Here is a 20626-nt window from a genome sequence, read left to right on the forward strand (position 1 = left end):
TATCTGCTTACCTGCTGGAAGAAGACTACCAAGATTCTCAGATTACACAGACATCATAGATCAGACTGAATGCAACAGTTCATTTCCTAAGAACAAAGACACGGCACACGCATCATGATTTACCAGCTTTTATTAAGTCGTATTTCTCAAACAAAATGCTTGCCGTCAAATCTCTCTCGAAATGGCAGTTTCAGAAAAAAAGTATTTTGTCTCCAATGCAACAGATCAACCTTAGGAAGGAATAAAAAGCAAAAGTTTATTTTAATTATCAGTAAAAATAAAGTTTCAAAATAATACCAGCTCACAAAGCGTGTGAAGAAAGTTTCACACATTCAGCTCTCAGACCAACCTCACAGTGAAGGTGCAGATGCAAATTGGGGGAAAAAACATTAAGAAATCTGAATCCAGGAAATGGAAGAAATTCAGGAGCAATTACAGACAGCTTTGCTTTCTTCTAGTCACCACTGCCTACCAGGTATTGCTTGGGTTAACCCTCATTTATCACATTAGGTGACTTCCATAGCAAGTGCTTGTCTTTCAGAACAGCGCTGACTCAAACAAACAAGAACTAACAAGTGCTCAGTCTCAGCACCAGGCGACACCAGGTGACGCTGCTGGGCACTCAGCAGGGTCCTCTGGGAAGTGAAGTCATCAGATGTGTGCATCATTAATGCAGCCATACTGTTCATTTAACAACGCAGATCAGCATCAGGAACCTGCATGTTTATGTGCAAGAAGTATTTCCTACTGAAGCAGGACTCCAAATTATTCAGATTCCTTCCAGATTTATTGCTGAGCACACTGCGTTTCAGGAGTTGGCTTAGAAGACACACGCAATGTAGTGTATTTTTTCTTTTGCGTTTTCTTCTTGGTCGTGATTACATTTTCCTTCTTATCTTGGGTTTCTGTAGCTTCAAATCTGGATTCGGTTGTTAACCTACAGGCAAAGCAACCATTCTAAATACATATTTACTTAATAAAAAACAGAGCTAAAATAAAAGATCAAAGCAAAAATGAGCAAGCCAACCAGGATAGAGAGCATCCACATGCAAATACAGAGCAAGCAGAGAACAAGAGGGGAAAATATCGTTTATATAATTCCTTCTCATTTGGTAACTTCAATATTGCTTTTTTTTTTTTTTTTTTCCTCTTATCTGTTGCAGTATCTGGCAAATAAAGCTTACTGAAAGTGGTGAGTGGTTGGGATCAGCCTATAAGAAAAACACACTACTTGTGCCACGTATGCAAAGGAAATCATACCACATGAAAACAAATCTCCAAGTGAAAACAAGTCCCAGCAACATCAGACAGTGATAAAGTTGAGCTTTTGTATTAACAGTACAAAAAAGAATCCACAAAAAACAGCACCCTGGTTTCCAACCAAGGTTTGCATTACTACCTCTTTATCTTTGTTCCTGAAGATCTGAAAACACGAAGTGGAAAGTTTATCTTCAGGCTCAACATTACATCATTTGTCCAGTGATTTGTTTTAATTCTGTTATGAATGTAGGTGGGAACACAATGGCAATTGCCACGATGCTGTTTAAGAGTTAAAAAGCATTTAGACCTCAAAAGTATTTGATGCTTTAGTTAACAGGCATACAAATGTCATTAAAACTAGTTTATAGTCATACTTTCTCAATCTCCTACAAACAATTGACTATTATTGTTTCAAAAGCAAAACAATTTATGGAAAGTCACAAATTAAACATCACTTCACACGTCAATACAAACCTAACGTCTCATCCCTGCACATTATTTCCTATAAGCACTGTCTCAATACAAAGCAACTATGGGTTGTTGTGCATCTCCCCTAAGCCAGCTATGTTTGCTCTGGGACTTACTTTGTAAGCAGCCCACACCTGTAATTCTGACGGGTAACCCATCTTTTGTCCATGAGCAGCTTTCCACCAGCTGCACTCCATTTCAGGTGTGCTGCAACTTGCAAGTGGCCAAGTAAGAGCATGACCACAAGAGACTCCAGTTCAAGGAGGAGTAAGGAGAAAACACACTGAGTAATTATCTCTTGGTTAGAGTTTAATCTGCATTTCAGACTGTGCTACAGTCTAGCACCTGTATTCAGAGACAGATACTTTCTGACCAACCACATTCCTATGGTAGGTGCTCTTCATTTGCACTCCTCTCTTCCACCTGGAAGGATCTCTGCCAAAGCCCACCTCCCACCTTCCCCAAGCTGTCCAGCTGTCAGAATTTCTAGCAGAATTTCCTATAAAAGGAAAAAAATCCCCCAAACCAAGTAATGTTGGTTTGCAACAAAATTAATTTGCAACTAATGTGCAAATCAAGTCTTCAAGCAAACCAAAACGCCGCATAAAAACAGAACTGTAAATATGTTCCAAAGTTGCACAACAGGATTTAAACAGAATTATCTAACAAATGCAGATGGAGTAAAGTACGTTTGGAAATCCAATTCACAATGAAAGCATCATACTGCCTCACAATAACACTGAGCAGCTGCTTGTTCGAACAGGAGAGAAAAATGTAGCTATTTATACTTAAAATGCTCAGCTACATGCACATACAAGTTGCAATTGATATGGGCAGTACAGATCATGAGAAACAACGCTTAAATGTATTCAGTTAAATTCCAAAATTAACCAAACAACATTCAGCTGTTAAGGCTCATAGAGTTAAAAAAAATAAATATTTCTTCTTATTATTATTATTATTTAAAAAAGAAAAAAAGCTTTGTTTTTTTTCCCCCAGCAATCGTCCAAGTGTAACATTTCACACCACCACCCCTCCAGGGACTCCCAGCTCAGCATTTTTATTTGTTTTTAAAACAGAAAAACAAAAACAAAACCCTCCAACTACAGCCTCAACACGCCATGTTCTCAAGGGTCAGAATCCCTTTTTAGGGTTTGGAAACAGAAACCAAGCAGCTAGATCAGTTCCCTCACGTGGTTCACTGCAATGCCAACGCAGCATCAAGCTATGCGGTGTCTGAAGCAATGACTGCCCAGACTGGCAGTGACACTGGAAAAGGTACTTTTGCAAGCTACATAAAGAACATGAAGACAACACCAGTGAATACCCCTGGCATCCCAGAAAACTCCCTACTCTTTCGATACACTCAACCATGACTGCTACCTATCATAGAAACACTTCTGCTGTTACCAGGAGCCTCAAATACGTTTAAAATCTGTATTTAATACTTTTGAAGTCCTCCACTAAATACCTCAATTTAAGTCTACACTGAAGACACATCTAGGAAGATACTTCAGTCAGAGAACAAGTAGGGCACGACGTTATGTATTCATCATGGAAATCCATCCACTGTTACAGGCAATTACAGGCCAGAGTTTTTTTCTCCACTACAGGTGAAAACAAAAGAAGTTACAGGAATTGCATTAACTCAGACTTCAAGGGATATCATCTTCATGGATAGAACTCTTAATAGCAACATCCTCGTTTTAATGCCTTGACATTACCTCCACACAGATACTCTGTGTGCCTACGGTAAATATTAGAAAGCCATTTAAAACAACCTTGAAACACACTTGCTAAGATAAAAAGCAAATGAAAAGCAGTTTAAGAACAACCATCCAAAATTATGTAACCTACCAAAGTGGGGACTTGGCATTCCCTTAACCAAACCCCTGTTATACAAGGATACATGGAATGAGACTGAGATTTTTAGCCTAAAAGTTTTAGAGAAATCTATTGCTCTCTGCAACCTGGGCAACAGCTGAAGTCAGTTCAGAGTTTCTATTCTATTCTCAGCTTTCCTGAAGATACAAACACAACTGCTCATTCATGTGCAATGAGCTGATAAAAAGTAACACTACTCAGCATATGCTCACCTGTACTTTTCACCTGGACTGTTCTACTGACTGCTCAAGTCACCCAATGCACTGGGAATTTGGCCTAGCGGCTCCTCAGGAGCATCACAAGACATCTCTTATTTTTCAGTTCTAACAGACAGTCCAATTCTTGTGCTTGAGTACAGAATTCAGCGTTCCTCTCCCACACTTCCCTCAAGAAAGCTCCAGTCATATTCTGAAGACCATCTGATACCACGGCAGTTTAGCTGCAAGTTTCACGACTGAAGTTCATACTTCAGGATTAAGTGTTACAACACAACATTTTATTTCACCAACCACCATAGTAAGTTTTGTGTTTTCTGGTTCTCAGTATTCCACATCATAACACCACGTAGTGCCCTGGGAGTTAAAGTGTTAACGCTCCAATTGCGGGATTCCATTCCGTGCAGCTGTAACACTGCCACATTATTGCACAAAAAAATCTGCCCACACTTTTTGCCCCCTTCCATTCAGCAACGACCCCATGTAGGGTTTTACCCACATGCATCACGAAACAGTCTAGGGATTCCTTATTTAAGAAACTAGCTTCTCAAATACCCAGATTTTATCAAGATTTCCTACTTAATATAGCATAAAAACGTTAAGGTTTAGGAATTCCTTAATGGTAATCCTTATGGAAATGATTAGTTGGGGATTTGCTATTTTACTGATATGATGTTGAACAGCCCAGAATCTTCTTCCTTGATTTACCCTTTACTCACTCCGCTATCATTTCAAAACCAGATGTGGAGGTGGATTTACGGAGGGCTGGAAAGATGTTTCCCCTCTCCCTTATTATATTTTATTCCTTATGTGTGCAAGATTAAAACCTTTGTTGAACTACAGCTTCATCCTCTTTCGCTTTTTCTATATTTCCAAACCATCAGTGCCATAAAACATTTTCCTTTCCTCAACCCCCCTCCAGCTCAGAAGAGGTTTACCTCCTCAGTCCACAGAACCCTTTTCCTACAATTTACTGCTTGCAGACATTTCACCTCCTTCAGAAAAATATTCAAAAATAAGGTTCCATTTTCCTGCCCAGTTCACACAATTGTTCCTTTACGCATAGAGAACACCATAAATCTCTCCTCTCAACATTTTGCACCCATGCCTGACCTCTCTGCTCTTTCCTCCTCAGGAAGGGTCCCTGCACACACTGCTGTAGCTACATCAACGCTCGTTCACTCACAGTTGATGCAGACAGCTTCATAAGACTGCACTGCGCAGTTCCTTTCAACCTCTGAACCACATCCAGCAGCCACGAGTGATCGATCCCAGTCAAAATAACCAACTACATCTGAATGCCACTTTGGATCAGACTACAGAGCTCAGGCAGCAGGCCATTCTCCATCGTGGAAGCTGCTGTCAATCTAGATTCCACAGGTCTGAAAGCTATTTGTCAGTAAGACCTGAAGTGTTATTCACACCAACATTTTCCCCTCAACATAAGACACCCTACCCTAGTCCTACCCTAAACAACCATTCAACTTTCTTCAGTTTTGTTTCAAAACTGAAACACGTTTCAGGCTGTTCTGGAACAAATGCCCTCTGAATGCTGAGAATCCAGACACATTTCTCTCAATCAACACATTTAAACCTCAACTCAAGTCACACTGCTATTTTTAAGAATGTTAGGAAACAGTTTCTTGTTGACAGTGTTAAGCATCTCCAGTTTGTCCATATCAAGTCACCTATCAAGAAAGCTTTCTGTATACTAAATACAAACTTAGTATCTAAAAACAGAGTAAATATTTTGGCACATCTCGGCCTCATTGGAAGGTTCATGGAATCTAGTGAGTAAAAAAACTACTGCTATGGAGAACTCAGTAAGGAATCTTGGAAAACAACAGCCAAAATACACATTAAAGGAGGGAGACAAAGAAACAGTGGAAGCTGGATTGTGTGGGAGAGACAGATAAAACAGAATTCTAGACTGGGCTGCTTTAGGCTTCAAGACACTCTAGATTTTCAAGTAATCCTTTTATCTCCAGCCTCATATCAGGGTTACATGAAAAGCCAAAGAAAACAAACCATAAGGAAGCTGCATGAAAGAACCTTTTTTTTTCTTTTATTTATCAGTATATTCCTGACAAACATTCTATTGCTTTCTCCCTGAATGATAACTTAAAGTACTTATGTGCTCACATTAGAGATGCACAATCACAACATAAAGTTGAAAAAAGATAAGGAGAAAGGGGGTAGGAAACAAGAGAAGTACAGGAGTGTTATTTCTGCTACCAAATATTATCATTTCATAAGCTCAAATCATCTAAAGCATCCCAGAAATTACCCCCAGAGTACTAGGTTTAATACAGTGATGTCTATAAATTGGAGAAAAGAGGAATTGAGGGGGAAAAAGAAACAGCATTGCTTCTATTAGAATTCAGATGTTCACTAATTACTGCCTTAAGACACTTTAACAAAAGTAACCTCCTTCTCCATTTACGAAACAATCGCCATCTTAGTTTTAACAGTTACATTTCAAGTTATCATGCATCCAGGTTAGCAAAGGCAGTGGCCTGCTAATATGAATTCATAGCACAATTAACATATAATCTTGCATACAGCAAACTCTGTTAGCTTTATTTGGATTAAGAATTACTTTTTTTTTTTTTTTAGGCTTTTATCTCAATCTGAAATAGAGGAAGGCTAGAACGAGGTCTGAAACTGAAGCACGATACCTACTGCTGGGGTTTTTTTAAATTTGAGATGCAATGCAGTTACATGACAGAAAACAGTCTGAGTTTCGAAAGAAAGGCAAAACAACTGAGTCGTAACAGTATGCACACACCTTTAACCTGAACATCATTTCAATAACAGTTGCAGTTTCAAGAGTCCTTTTCATAAATTTTATGATTTATTCCATTTTAATCTTTCTAAAAGGTTTTGAGAGGTTGAAGGTAGGCAGCCGGAGCTTAGGAATTGCACTGCATGCAACACTGAGGAAACAGATAAACAAGTGGATAGCATAGTTCATGCAGCGAAAGAAAAGAGATGCAGGTCTGTGCTGATTGCCTTGACCACACACAGAAGCTGACACTGACCTGGGGGCATTAGAAGTCAACAAATTACTTCCGCTTCTGCTGTATGACGTGCAGGTGTCAAGACTGTCATCTTTAGTTTTAATTCTCTTTCTTTCTCTTTCAGGTTCCACTGCTTTGTCCATTGATTGAAGAGCTACATTTATTGGTGATGCTTCGAGCGCTTGTTTTTTGGATGAAGAATCAATTTGCTCCAAGTTATTTGAAGTCATCTTAGCTTCCTCCTTACTTGGAAGATGTGCCTCATTTGCTGGAGTATTTTTGCTGTCTAAGTACTCACAAGCAGCATCCACTGGAATCTTCTCCCTTTTCTTTTTAATTTTAGTGAGTTTAAGTAACTCTAAGGGAAAAAAAAATAGAAGAGCTGTACTCTGTGTACACAAACAAAGATAACTTGTGGCTAACTTGTCTAAAATGACATTCCAACCATTAAGGCCAGTAAAGAAAAACCATTAAAGCCAGTAAAGAACATTTCACCTGACTTAAGACCTCACAACAATTCTTAAGAGATAACATGCATCCCTTCCAGAGAACACAGTCTCTTAGTAATATTACATTACAATGCAGAGCAACAGAAGTAGGCTTGCAAAACACCAGATCTACTGTTCTGGAGGCTGCTGACATAAGCTTCCACAAATACAATAAAAATTAAAGCTTTTGGGTTTGGACAAATGTACTAAAACAAATTTGTCCAAACAACTCCTCACTCATCTTCCTCCAGAGACTGCAAGTCCTTTGTTTCTGCAGAAAGGCAGGTGTCAGATGTTTTTTCAGGTGGGCCTCTTGTTAAAACTTCATCTACAGTACTTACACTTACACCTTACACTCCCAAACAGCTTTTCCTCCAAGTGTTTCACGTACATTACAAAGGTCAGATTAGCTGCTCGCATTGAGCAAGCTGATACTTCTCATCAACAGATACCTACAACTACTGCTATACATGTATCATAAAATCATGGAATTGCCTGGGCTGAAAGGGACCGCAACGATCATCTGGTTCCAACCTCCTGCTATGTGCAGGGTCATCAATCACCAGACCAGGCTGCCCAGAGCCACATCCAGCCTGGCCTTGAATGCCTCCAGGGATGGGGCATCCACAGCCTCCTTGGGCAACCTGTTCCAGTTCTTCACCACCCTCTGGGTGAGAAACTTCCTCCTAACATCTAACCTAAACCTCCCGTCTCATTTTAAAGACTCGTCTTATCACTATCCACCCTTGTAAACAGCTGTTCCCCCTTCTGTTTATAGACTCCCTTCAAACATTAGAAGGCCACAATGAGGTCTCCCCAGAGCCTTCCCTCAAAGTAGAGGTGTTCCAGCCCTCTATATATGGATAGATATAGATATATATAAATATATATATATATGGAAAATAACTTTTTACCTTCAGGTTCATATTTCATTTTTAACTCATCCAGCATAACTCGCAAATTCATGTTCTCACTCTGACAAGCTTGCAAATGCCTCTCATTTGTAAAGAGTTTTCTTTCAACTTCCAGAACCCTTTGGCTCTCATACAAAGCCTTCATTCTCTGCAAAGATAGCTCATTTTTCAAGGTTTCGGTTTCCTTGCTGGATGGGAAGAAAATACAGTCATTCAGACATTCTTTTTCAGACAGCAGGTACAGAGTCAAGTACACATTCAGCTGCTCCAAATAAAATCCACATTTAAAATCCAGCAGCAGGAAGATAAAAAGGGATCTTCCAGTGCTATTAAAGTTTCTACCTCAATTTGACTTACTTTGAGTTGTCGAGTTTCATTTGCAGCAAGTCAGCGTAGTAACCGTCTTCAGACTCTCCTCCTTTTGAGCTGCTACCAGCTCTACATTCTTCCATATTCTCATATAAAGTCTCATGAAATGAAAACATTAAGCTGTTAACTAGTGAACTTTCAGAAGTACATTGGCTTAAGTCCTTGGGTCGACCTCTCTGTGCATCTCTCTATTGAAGCCTCGTTGTAGAAACATTTAAACACACAAGAACCCTCAGAAGAACTTGCTACAAAGGCCAAACTGCATTGAAACTAGCAGTTCTCTCTCACAATGAAAGGAGAGAAAAAAAATTAAGCAACAAGCTCCCTAATCCAAAAGGTTTCCAAATAGCAAAATAATATCTTCCTCTTTTACTTGAAAACACAGAACGTTTAGTTTTCCCTCCAAAAATCTGCTTCAAGTCTTTATTTCTATGCTTCAACAGCTGGACGCACAAAGGTAAAGGACAAACCCTGTTACTCAACAGCCAAAGTCACTGACAATTTTTAGATGAAAACTTTACTGAAGATGTTACAGGTGCAGCAAGTGTTCAATAACACACATCAGCACTGTGTTACATTAGGCTCACCTCTTTTTTGCTGTTTGAAAACGCTACTCAGATTTAAAACTGTCCCTCTACACATCTGAAGATCTGAACCAGATCTCAGAACCTCTTATCAGTCAACAGATAGAAGTACTCCACAGCTATCTGAAACAATCTTTTTCTTTCCTGACTATTTATGGTACAGAAAGAAATAAATACCTATCAAGTTTACATGACATTTTTTCACAGTTTTTCTCCTATGTTACTCCCAATTGTGTGACTTCACTTAATCACAGACCACATACCTTGAATTTTTCTAGTTGCCTCACTTTCACAAGAAGATCTTCTATTTCACCATTCTTTTGCTCCAACATTGACTGCAAGCGTTCCAGCTGCTCAAATTCTGCCTGAGAACCTTTCATCTGTAGCAGGGTAGCCATTTGCAGCTGGAAAAAAAGGTAATAAATCCTTAGAACAAGCATTGGGTTAAGTGACAGAAAATATTATCCTCTTTCCCTGAAAGCTTAGGGCATCCAAGCCCTGTGCTGCTAACTGTGAATACAGAACAGCACTGGATGCTTAAATGCACCTCTGACAATTAAACAGTGCCACTCTAAGACAATGCAAATACTAACAGTTTTCCAGACAGATAAGGCCTTCCTGAACTCATTATGGTCCCAAGGTGCTCTATCTCTCCTCAATGACTAAGGAGTCTATAAATATGCTGCCAAAGTTGTACACAAGACATTTCACAGCAAACTTAAACTCCACGGTAAGAAGAACCCCACTACAACCCAGCCCCTTGAAAGCTAAACATATCTATGAAGAATTTCTCACTTAAAATACTCCAGCACTCCAAAAAGTGAAGAAAAAGCAAACAAAAATAGAACATAACTCTTTTTTTGCATTTCTAATTCTGAGGAATAGATGGTATTTTACGTTTATATTCTGTATTACTTATCCCAAAATGTAACCCTTCCAAGCACAGAAATATCCTTTTTCATTACAAAAGGAGAAGCGTATCCAACTCTCATATTTACAGCAGATTTTTCTGACACTTAGTATCACAGCAACACGACAGAAGGTCCTTAACACAGTCAGTAGTAAGTGGCACAACAGGCATTCACACAGGAAAAGGACACGCAGGCGTGCACACATGGAACATGGCGTTAATGGGAACTGTGGCATTGTCACCAGACAAGTGAGCGTGGACAGAGCACCACTGAAAGACACGTGGGAGAAGTCCCAGGGAAAGGATCAACAGAAGCAAGTTAGACTGCAGATTAACAAAGAAAACTGCAGAAGAACATCTACCCTACGCCATCTTCTACCTTTCAAATAGAAAATAAAGGATATTAACAGTTATGTGTTCAAACTGGAATTAAAAACAATTCAATTTCCTCCTTGTAACTTGTGCAAGAGAAAAGGGGAACACAACATTTTAATCCCCACTGGCTCACTAGAAGTGCACTCGTTTTCTCCCAAGGATGTAGAATCCTGATGTTTCCCCTTCACTTAAGTGCTCATTTGCTAACTGTCAAGACTGACAACAGCAGTTCATCTACATAAAAAAACAATTAGAAAAATTAAGAAACCGGAAGGGCTACTGCAAGCTATGGGAACACTCCAGACATGAGGAAACCTCTATGGGAGCAGCATTCACATTACGGTCCTAAGTCAGATCCTCACACGTTATCAGCCAATACCACACTCAAACATTCTGACAACAGAGGCTCAAATAACACAGCTAACTACAATATTGGAGCCAGCTGCTGAACAAGGAGAAATCAGTTAATTCAACACTGAGTTTAACACAGCAGCACGATGCAATGCAAAACAGAAGAGATACTAAAAGGGATCTAAGAAGGCAGCCTGAGCCACTGAAATTATGAATTCCAACATTAAGAGAACAGGGATACCAATTTACTTCAGTGCCAGGTAAAGCCTTTCAGAATACAATGTTCATAACTGGCTGAATGGCCATCGCCCACACTGCACAAGGAGGAAGGGAGATTCTAAAACTGATCTTACTCAGACATCTTATTTACTTTCAACTTTGGTTAAGCTACACAGCTGTGCAGTGCTACTCATTATCATCACTTCTGTTTCAGCACTGTTCTCAGACAAGATGCATGATCAAACTCAAAGAATCCACTCCTGTACTGTGAGATTAGAAAGCCAACATGAAAACAGATGGCAGTTTTACATGATAGTGTAAATGGGATGCTGCAAAACAGCTTCTGCTAACTAGCTTTCTCAACAATATTTATTAACTTACAAGCTGCCAATCTAAGAAAACGGGCTAACTGAAACAGTTGTGAGAAGACTTAGAACTCTTGCTCTTGCATTGAGTATAGGAAAAGTAGGAAGAAAACAACCAAGAAAGCAACTCAGAAGGAAAAAGGTGTGATCACAGGAGGAAGAGAAGGTTGTTTACTCCTAATAGCCTCAATTAAAACAAATAATTCATTGACATACTAACAAACAAAAAACAAAGCAACAGGCAAGACAAACTGAAAGCTAGTTTGAGTGACAGAAACTGTTATACTTTACCCAGTAAACTACTGCTAAAGTAAGCACAGCTTCTTCAGTGCAACTTGGCATTCTAGAATAAAGAAGTGGCACTGGAAGAAGGCTGATGAGCTCTACTTGAGTTAAAAGCAATGATGTCTCCTGCTCCTCCCCGCCCATCCACCCAGACTGATGCTACCATACTTGAGAGAATCAGACCTCCTAGCCTACATTCTAAAGCATTGACTTATCAGACCCCAAGGAAACCCTGGAGCATTACAGTGATAATCATACCTTCATTCTTTGCAATTGTTCTCTAGTGAATGCATGTTGTTTTTGTAGTGACTGATATTTTATTTTCACACTGATCAGCTGTCGTTCCATTTCTGCCCTACGGTCCTCCACCTACAGAACATTTTTCACAATTATTACTATGAAAACGATAACATGTTGTCACTTGGATTCTGAGTTTCAAGAGAAGGTGCCTAGAAATTGATGTTGGTTCTGAAAATCCTGCTTTCCCATCAGCAGTGTGCTATTAGCAACACTTGTGAGATAAACAGTGAGCAGACAGTGCTGCAAGCAGCTGAAGGCCATTGGTAAAGTAGAAGGGATTTCTCTGCACTTTTGATATTGGAATAATATTTTAAAAGCATCAGCTTCACTACAGATTTGTTCTGATTTAAATCGAAGCAAGCAACTTAAATACGAACAGTGCATCAACTCAAGCCATTCACTGAGCGTGGTCAGAAAAGGCTGGCATTCAGTACCAGCTCAACTCCTATTCAAAGGCTAGTTCACAAACCCTGCCAAACGCTCCAACATCCAGCCATTGTTCAGCAGCTTTAAAAAAACCAGTATTTAGGTTTTTCAACATTTATCTTCTGCATTAAGGAAAGATTACCAGCTGAATAAAACTCTTCAGAGCCAAGAGCTGCAGACTGCCATCTTTCATCTTGACAACCAGTCAACTTTAATGACTTCACTCCCCAACCTTAGAAAATGCATAAAAACTCTTTTCTACAGGCATTCCCAGACAATTCAATACTGAAGGATTATTGGAAGAACAGATACTTGTGCCAGACAGATCAGTTAAAAATAATCAGGTGTTGCACTGAAAACAAGTTCTTTCCAATTCTTATGATGAAGTTTATCTTCCCTCCTCTGAATATTCCCAGATACCCATGGCACAGCTGTACCTCAGCAAAGAGAGAATTGCCTTTACTTGCAGGGTCCAAAGACTGCTGCACCACATGATCCAGCTGAACCTGAAGCTCTTGATTAGCTTCACGAGCTTTCTAGATTTAAGCAAAGAGAGCATTACTTCAATATGCAATACATCAGATCCATAATTTAATCAAGTTGTTATATATGTTAATTTCTTAGGCATTTAGCACAAGTAAATACTCATACTACAGCATTTAGCTGTGTATGTAGTTCTAGCCATAAAGACTGTGGAAGTTGTTTCACTAGAAGGCCTAATATTCCACTTGCTCTTCAAGACAAGAGCTTTACTGAACCCTTGAGAGAAAGACTCAGAGCTTTTTCAGCTGGAATGATGATGCAAACTACCAGCCTTTCTGTGATACTGAGTCACATACCTGCTACTGCCTAGTACAGCATCTCGCAAGGCATTCAGCAGGAATGCGAAATAGAAATGGAAATATGTGACCTGCTACAAGTTCCTCTTATGAGGCAGAATATTGCAGTGCAAAGGATCTTCACACATAGCCTTCCACAAGAGAACATCAGTATAGAAATAACTTATTTACAGGTCACATCGATCTACTAAGCATAATTTAGCCAATAGATCCTCTCTCTTTCCTCCCTCCCAGTCAGAATTCTTCTCAGGGCTCCTCTTCCTATTTCAGAGGAAATCTAGCATCAGCTACTTGTTGAACTCAGGGATTATTCAGCACGGTTGAATAAAATTACCTCTAGTGCATTACAGTAAGAAACAACTTCTTTTTCCCTCTCTTCCTTTTCTGCTTGTAGACGCTCCAGCTGATTACGTAAGTTACTGTTGATGAGTTCTAGTTGCTCTTTGCTGTACTGCAGTTCATTCAGCTTTTCTTCAACACTGGCCTAAACACAAAAATCAGGCATGAAATAAAAAGCTTATTAAACAGTTTCAAGAAAAGCAGGCCAAGGAGCCAAACAGGTTTGTTGCTAATAACTGCCATTAATGCAAAAATATTATGTGGAAGGGATTGTATTAAAACGTACTTAAAACTATTGTGCTTTTTTGGTGGATAATTTCTTACCACAAGGCCAATCCAACTGGCTAAATATACACAGCGATTAAAACTCAATAAGAATCAGAATTTTTACCTTCAAGTAGCTCGGATTCCTGTTGATCAACTGCTAAGTCACATACCTTCACACTTTCTAGTTCTGTGAGCTCCATCTGAAGATTGAGCATTTCTGAAGACATGGTTTCATGCACGCGTTCAGACATCATGTGCAGCTCTTCTGTTTTGGCAGCAATTATTTCCTTCTGATGGTCCACTTTGTGCCTCAGTTGTTTCTCAGAGAGCCGAGTTTCATCTAGTTCTGCCTTCAGATTCTCCAACTTAAAGACATTTGAGAACTAAGTAAACTCTTATAATTAAATAGTCGAAAGCACAATGCTTCTGGCTTACGTTCTAATTGTAGAAATGCCTTACGAGTGCAACTGAAGGGTCATCTCTTAAAAATAAGCCTTAAAATCAGATGCAATTCAGTGTAACTATGCAGATTTGTTTGTTAAACATCAACTAAATGAGCCCTCGTCTTAATGTCAATAATTTGGTTCTGTGACAACATTCTTTGACAAGTTTAAGAATGCGTTTTCTCTGCTCTTTAATCAACAACTTCAGCCTTAGTTTCCTGAAGTGTTTACTCAAGATTTGATCTGAATAAAAGTCATCATGATAATTTTAACTCTTTCGTAACGGTAGCTGAAAATAAAGCATAAGCTCAGCTCAGAGGTGAACTGCTGAACTTACAGGGCAAACTAAAGCATGGCTACACAACACAACTGCTACATTTGTCTGCTTACAAGTACATGCTCCTGAGTATAACACTTCTTCAAGTGCTATTAGCAACATGTTATATGTATATTAGATACCAAACCTTGTATTTAAGGTCATTGACTTCTTGTCCATGAGCTCTGGTAAGCTGTTCTTTCTGTTTATCCAGTTGCACATTTTGCTGTTGCTTGAGGGCATCACATTCAAAACTCAGGCTTTCCAACATCCTATTCTTAAGTTCGATTTCTCTCTGAAGAGAATATTTCTCTTGTTCAAATTTCTGAAAGAAATAACATGCTAATAAGTCTAGAGAAAATGTTCATGCAGAACAATTCACTGAGTAAAGGTTCTACATCAAGACCCCAGCTACTAAAAGCACAAAATTCACTCAACCTTTTGTTGAAGATCCATTTAGGGAATTCTCATGCCCTACTAACAAGGAGTAGGAAAACTCAATCCCCCCCACTCTGAATTTTTATGATTGAATTGGTAGTGGATTATGTAATATTCTCTCCTCTGTGGAAACTGTGTTTCTTCCTACTCAAAATAGTTCTGAAAACTTTGTAATTTTATTTTTGGGAGGGTGAGGGGAAGAGAGGGAGAGGCAGAAAACTTTGAGTTCTCATGTTGTATTTCTACCACTGATGGAATCCAACTGCATTAAGAGCTGTTACGCTACGCTGAATGTTCCCCTGCTGCAGAACAGCTGGGTTCTGTGCCTGGTAAAGACAAAGCTTCCTAGTGTTATAATGTGACAATAGATAGTGATAAATCCGATGAGCCTGTCCAGATTGAAAAATGCCTTCCTAATTACCTTCCTCCTCTGTGCCAAATATCTCCTTCAATGCACTCTTCCTTCAGCTAGCCATTAAGCAGAAGGAGAAGAAAACACTAACGTAGAAAAGGTAAATCACCTAGAGAGTCTACAAGTGCAGGATGTTTTATTAATAAATAAATTTTAAAGTCAAATCAGAAGATAGAAGAACATAAAACAGACCTGTCAGGTATGAAATCCATCCCTGCAGCCTAGACACCTGCTTAGCAAGGACACATTTACCTTGAATACATAGAACAAGCTTCAAAGACAGCGTTTGGCAACGCACTGTAGTGCAGACCCATGGAAAGCAAGAAGTCTAATGCTATCAAGTACCTAAATGGACTTGTAGAGAAGCGCATGCAAAACTTCTCTGAAGAATCTTGTACCCATTGTTAAAATTCACATTTGTATCCATGAGCGTTGTTTTGGTTCTCAGATTCCACAGGTAAAAGCAGAAATCATTTCCTAAATTATCCGTTGGATAATCACGATTTTCACACGTTTTTGTGCAATACAAAAGCAAACAATTCCCTCCCCCAGCCCTTGAAATTGAACTCCGTTATGGATCTAGTGCACACAAGCCTAGCTCAGATTTGCTCAAGTCTGTAGTGGTGGAATGCAACCCACGGTGCAGCTTCACAACAGAGCAGTACCACAGCAGGCTGCCTGCACAGAAGGATCATCCTGTCATGCCTTCTTTATCACTTGTAATTTCTAACTGCCTCTCTTGCACTAAGCCTGCTAATGGCAAACCAATCAAAATAAGTTATTAGTGCTCCTCCAGAACAGCAGGGTGCTACAACACAACAGTTGGCCAGGAGAAAAATACACATTTTAGCTCCAGCACAACGGAGGAGACAGCAATGCACAGCTAGGAGCAAATAAAGACAAACAGAAGATTTGAAGTCTAGGCTGAGAATAAACAAGCCAAAATTAAACCGTTTAACAAAGCAGAAAAAGATTCCTTACACTTCAATTTTCTCTCACAATTACCTAAAAGACTGGAAGACTAATTAACATTGCTATATTTTAACACTTAGCTACTTCTAAGCTGTAAAGAAATGTACTAAAATACAGAGCCCTGCAGTATGTAGAAAATTTGAAGCATGTACAGCAAATGAAACCAATTTCACCACCTTGGTGGTCCAAAGCCTTCTGTACAGCTTTAAGCAACACAAAGATCACAAGGCAAGCATATCACAAATCGTTAAACAGACCCAACACACACTTCAGCAACTACTATTCATTTTTAATAAGAGGTAATTAATCCTACGTGGTACTGAGCACTCGATGCAGAATGAGCTCTGAAACCATGCCCAGCTGGATAAAATTGTGCTCAGTATCTTAAAGCGATGATCAAAAACCCTCCTGATACTTAAAATAAGGAGTTTAATTAAGGTCCATCTAGAAATTCTAGAAGGCATTTAAAACACTTGTGACTTTCAGAAAATAGAAGTAACTTCTTAGTCTTTTACTTAAAACCTTCACCTCAGTCTTCTCCGTTAGTTCCCGACGTATTTGATCCAACTGATTCTGAATTTCATTTTGAGACTCCAACAAGTGTAAGCCATATTGTGCAGCCTTCCTTCGCTCGTTCTCTGCTTCTTTCAGTTGCTGTCTAAGATTTAAAATGGTCTCTGTCTCCATTTTTTCTTCCTATTATTACCTCAATTTGAAAAGAAAAAAAAAAATTACAATAGCAACCTGCTACAGCAGTTCAACTGAACAAAGTTACTGTATTTCCATGCTTTATTAGGATACAGAGGTGCATGTTTGCATCAGCACAAGACAAAAAGCGGTCAGCTTTCTAACAAGCAGTCCTGTGAATAATAACATGATTAGTTTGTCAACTTGGTCGTGACTGCAGAGCAGGAACAGCATATGCTGGAACAAGTCCTGCATACCCTAAAGCAGTTCCTGACAACACAGCAACTGCAGCAGAATCAGAGATACCCAACACATAGCTACCTTGACAGAGAAGGCTAAAAACCATTATTCATGTGAGTGATGTCTTCCACATTATCATAAATAAAACCATGTGCATGCAATAACACTTAAGACATGCAGACAGTTGTATTCACAAACGTTTTACTCCTAATGACACCAAGTAGGACATGGAAATGGGCAGAGGCAGTTGAAGGAAAGTAAAAAGTCCAGATTAGAATGTATGAATTTTAACACAGAGATTTTTATTTAAGCGCTTACTTTTGTTTGTCATGAGTGTTATTAGCTTTAAACTAAAGTTAGTTCAGGTAGCCTACTTTTACTAACCGTCTGTCTGTCACAAGTTTTAGAAAATTCATTAATTTTTCATCTTCATATCAAAACATAAGAGATAAGTAAAGGACGATTTTTCAGAAAGAAAAACACGGATTCAAGCAAAATATTTAAAAAGCAAAGTTCATTTCACACTTGCACCAATTGCTTGCACGACTGCTTACTCCTAAGCCTTCTAAATCCATGCAGTACAAAACAATCCCATTAAAACAGAGATCTCTAAGTAAACTCGAGCTTCTGAACCATGTAAGCTAAGCATTTTCTCAGAAAGCACACAGTAACAATAACACAAAAACTACAGTCAATTTCGCAGAGCCAATGATCTTAATTTTTATATCACTTCAAAAAAAATCATAAGGTCCTTCATTCCTACTGGCTGACATGCACAAAGATATCCTATGCACAAGATGCTGGTCTTAATGTAGAGCAAATTTCACTTGTGAATACAGCAAAGACTGTAAGTAAGTTTTCAGGGTAATATCTTCGTTCTTTGCAAGCTGTACCAAAAATAATCCCACTAAAGCTCCTCAGCTTCCTTTATAAGATACCATTTTAACAGACAGAAAACCTTTGCATTAGAACCCTGTGAGTTCCTTTCAACAGAGACAAGATGGAAATCAGTATTAATTTTCCCTAATTTGTTCTTTATGTTAAACTTAGAAACTATTTTTTCATGTCTACTTATTCCAGTACTTGAAACAGCAGTTCTACACCCTTAACCTGAAATAAATCTTAAACCATACAGATTTGACATACACATAATATGTAAGGAGAACCTGTAACACTCTATAGAACACTGGAAGTATTACACAGACACACACTGCCTGGAATTTAATCTTTAACTAATTCTTGTTAAAGGCAAGAAGGTAGCATAAGTAAAACTAGACAAAAGTCCCTGCAGGCATTTGCACCAAAGGGCGTTAATTAACTCTTACCTAATAAACAGAAATTAAAAAAAATAAAATAAAATAAAATAACTTGTTTGCTCCAACAGAAACACGTGAAGATTAGAAATAATTTAATTGCCCCTGGCTAACATTAAATTTCAGTAATATTTTTAACTCACCTTCAAAAGTCCATTTAAGCTTCACTTAACCTTCATGCCCTGCGGAACAAACAACAAACACAGCTGTCCAGTCCAGATAAAGTACACATTGCTGATACCTTCACAGCAGTCCCTGTCTTAAGAGCTCAATGACCGCGGCCGTCTCACGGAAATGAGATCACCTGCTAAAACCCCACAGAAAGGCAAATCTTACTCAAACCTCTGTTAAGACAGCTGTCAGGTAGTAGAGGAACAGCTAAATCTGGCACTGCTGCCGAAGGAAAGACGCACTGCAATTGTCTTCCCAAGTTGGGAAGCAGGGCTACACCCAGGGCTGCCTTTTTCCAGCACCAATGGCATTTCTAGGGACCACGCGTGAATTTGCCTTGCTACCATCCATTTCTTCAGTCTCTCCTCCGATGTTTCCTGCAGTTTCAAAGACAATTTCTTTTGGTTGTCAACAGATCATTTACTGAATAACACCAGAAGGATGTAATGAAATTAAAAAATGTTCTAACTGAAGCTTAAAAAAACCCCATTGGTTCCCTATTCACAAATTTCTTGCTGAGTACAAGGAAGAAGAATAAGTATGTCTTTGGGATAACAGGGAACCTCAACTTTTCTCTGCCTTATTTGGGATGAACTCAATTGGACCAGGAAGTGTTGTTCATAAAGCTACAGTGTGGTATGGGGAATAGATTGCTACTTCATGTTCTACACGAGGTTAAGTGAATTGATCTGAAAAGTTTTTCAAGTTAAATCAATAGCTAACGAAGTGGGCGGGCAAGAAGGAACAACAGAAGTCAGTCTGCATTTACACCCTTACAGGAGTCACTTACTTTTGGCTACAGTTTATAACAGATTCAGTGTAGAAGTGTCCAGACACCCATTATTCAGCCATTTACCACTCCTTACAACAAATAACAGGTGAGAGACAAAAAGGCACTTTCCTGGCACTTAAACTTTCTTTTCCCTTCTGTATCTTCCTTCTATTTTCACTGCCAACCCCAGGGCTCACAAACAGCAGCCACCTAAGCACAGACCCAACCAGAAGTACTGATGGGTGTCAGACTACAGCTGTAAGATCCAAGGCAATTCCTGTCTTTGAGGCCAGATCTTCCCCTTACAGACTGCTTTGGTTACTCGAACAACTCTACTTCATCATCCACCAAGCGATTTGCAGGGCTGTGCTGGCTTCTGCCATACGCACTGCTGGGCGGACAAGTATTACAAAGACAAAAGACGGGTCAGGCTGCAATCTGACCTTTCAGCACCCGGTCCACAAGCACGTCACCTCAGCAACCGGCCCACCTCAGCGCTGTCTCAGCTCTCTAACGCAGGCCGTTACGTCACGTTAACGATACAGGCAGCGCGCAGCCCCGTTCGCTCAGCATCCCCGGGGCCGCTGGAGAACGCAGAAGGAGTAATAACAGACAGCAAAACCCTCGCGCAAAAGACAGCCCCGCGCCCTGCCGCTCCGCTCCCCTCCGGCTACCTCAGCCCCGCGCTCGCCCCGCGCCGCCACCGTTGCCACCGTTCAAACTCGCCTCCGTCGCCCCGCCTCAAGTATCGCGAGAGCCGCCCCCGCCAGCCGCGCTCTGCAGAGAGCACGCGTGCGCGCTGCCGCCTGCCCGCTGGGGGGGAACTGCGCGTGCGCTTAAGCGGGCGCGTGCCCGTGGCGACCGTTATGTGTAGCGTGGGCGCGAAAGCGTCTGTGAGGGAGCGGATGGTATCTGCGCAGACAGAGTGGGAGGTTCTGAGAAGTTAATCAGCCCTTGCTTGTGTTTGTTTAGCGGTGCGTAGCT

General features: G+C 39.9%; 1 protein-coding gene across 4 annotated transcripts; it reads right to left on the bottom strand.

Moving 5' to 3' along the window:
- Positions 1–114: 114 nt before the first annotated feature.
- SPDL1 (spindle apparatus coiled-coil protein 1) lies at positions 115–20385 on the bottom strand. 4 transcript variants are annotated; one of them, XM_042826401.1, is made up of 13 exons: positions 20317–20385; positions 18843–18881; positions 16988–17155; positions 14786–14962; positions 14049–14243; positions 13607–13756; positions 12871–12969; positions 11966–12076; positions 9466–9606; positions 8607–8716; positions 8250–8437; positions 6869–7205; positions 115–937 (listed from the first exon to the last, which is right to left on the bottom strand). In XM_042826401.1, exons 3-13 carry the CDS (start codon positions 17144–17146, stop codon positions 787–789), a joined length of 1818 nt encoding a protein of 605 aa, XP_042682335.1. In that variant the 5' UTR covers positions 17147–17155; positions 18843–18881; positions 20317–20385; the 3' UTR covers positions 115–786. The 4 variants fall into 4 exon arrangements, with proteins under 4 accessions (XP_042682335.1, XP_042682333.1, XP_042682336.1 ...); XM_042826399.1 differs by having other exon boundaries at positions 16988–17165; XM_042826402.1 differs by lacking the exon at positions 20317–20385 and adding an exon at positions 20086–20285.
- Between the last annotated feature and the right edge of the window lie 241 nt (positions 20386–20626).

This window comes from Centrocercus urophasianus, unplaced genomic scaffold, assembly GCF_019232065.1.
Source record: "Centrocercus urophasianus isolate 14NV4802_14NV808 unplaced genomic scaffold, USGS_Curo_1.0 seq_26, whole genome shotgun sequence".
In the NCBI taxonomy this organism is placed as follows: domain Eukaryota; kingdom Metazoa; phylum Chordata; class Aves; order Galliformes; family Phasianidae; genus Centrocercus; species Centrocercus urophasianus.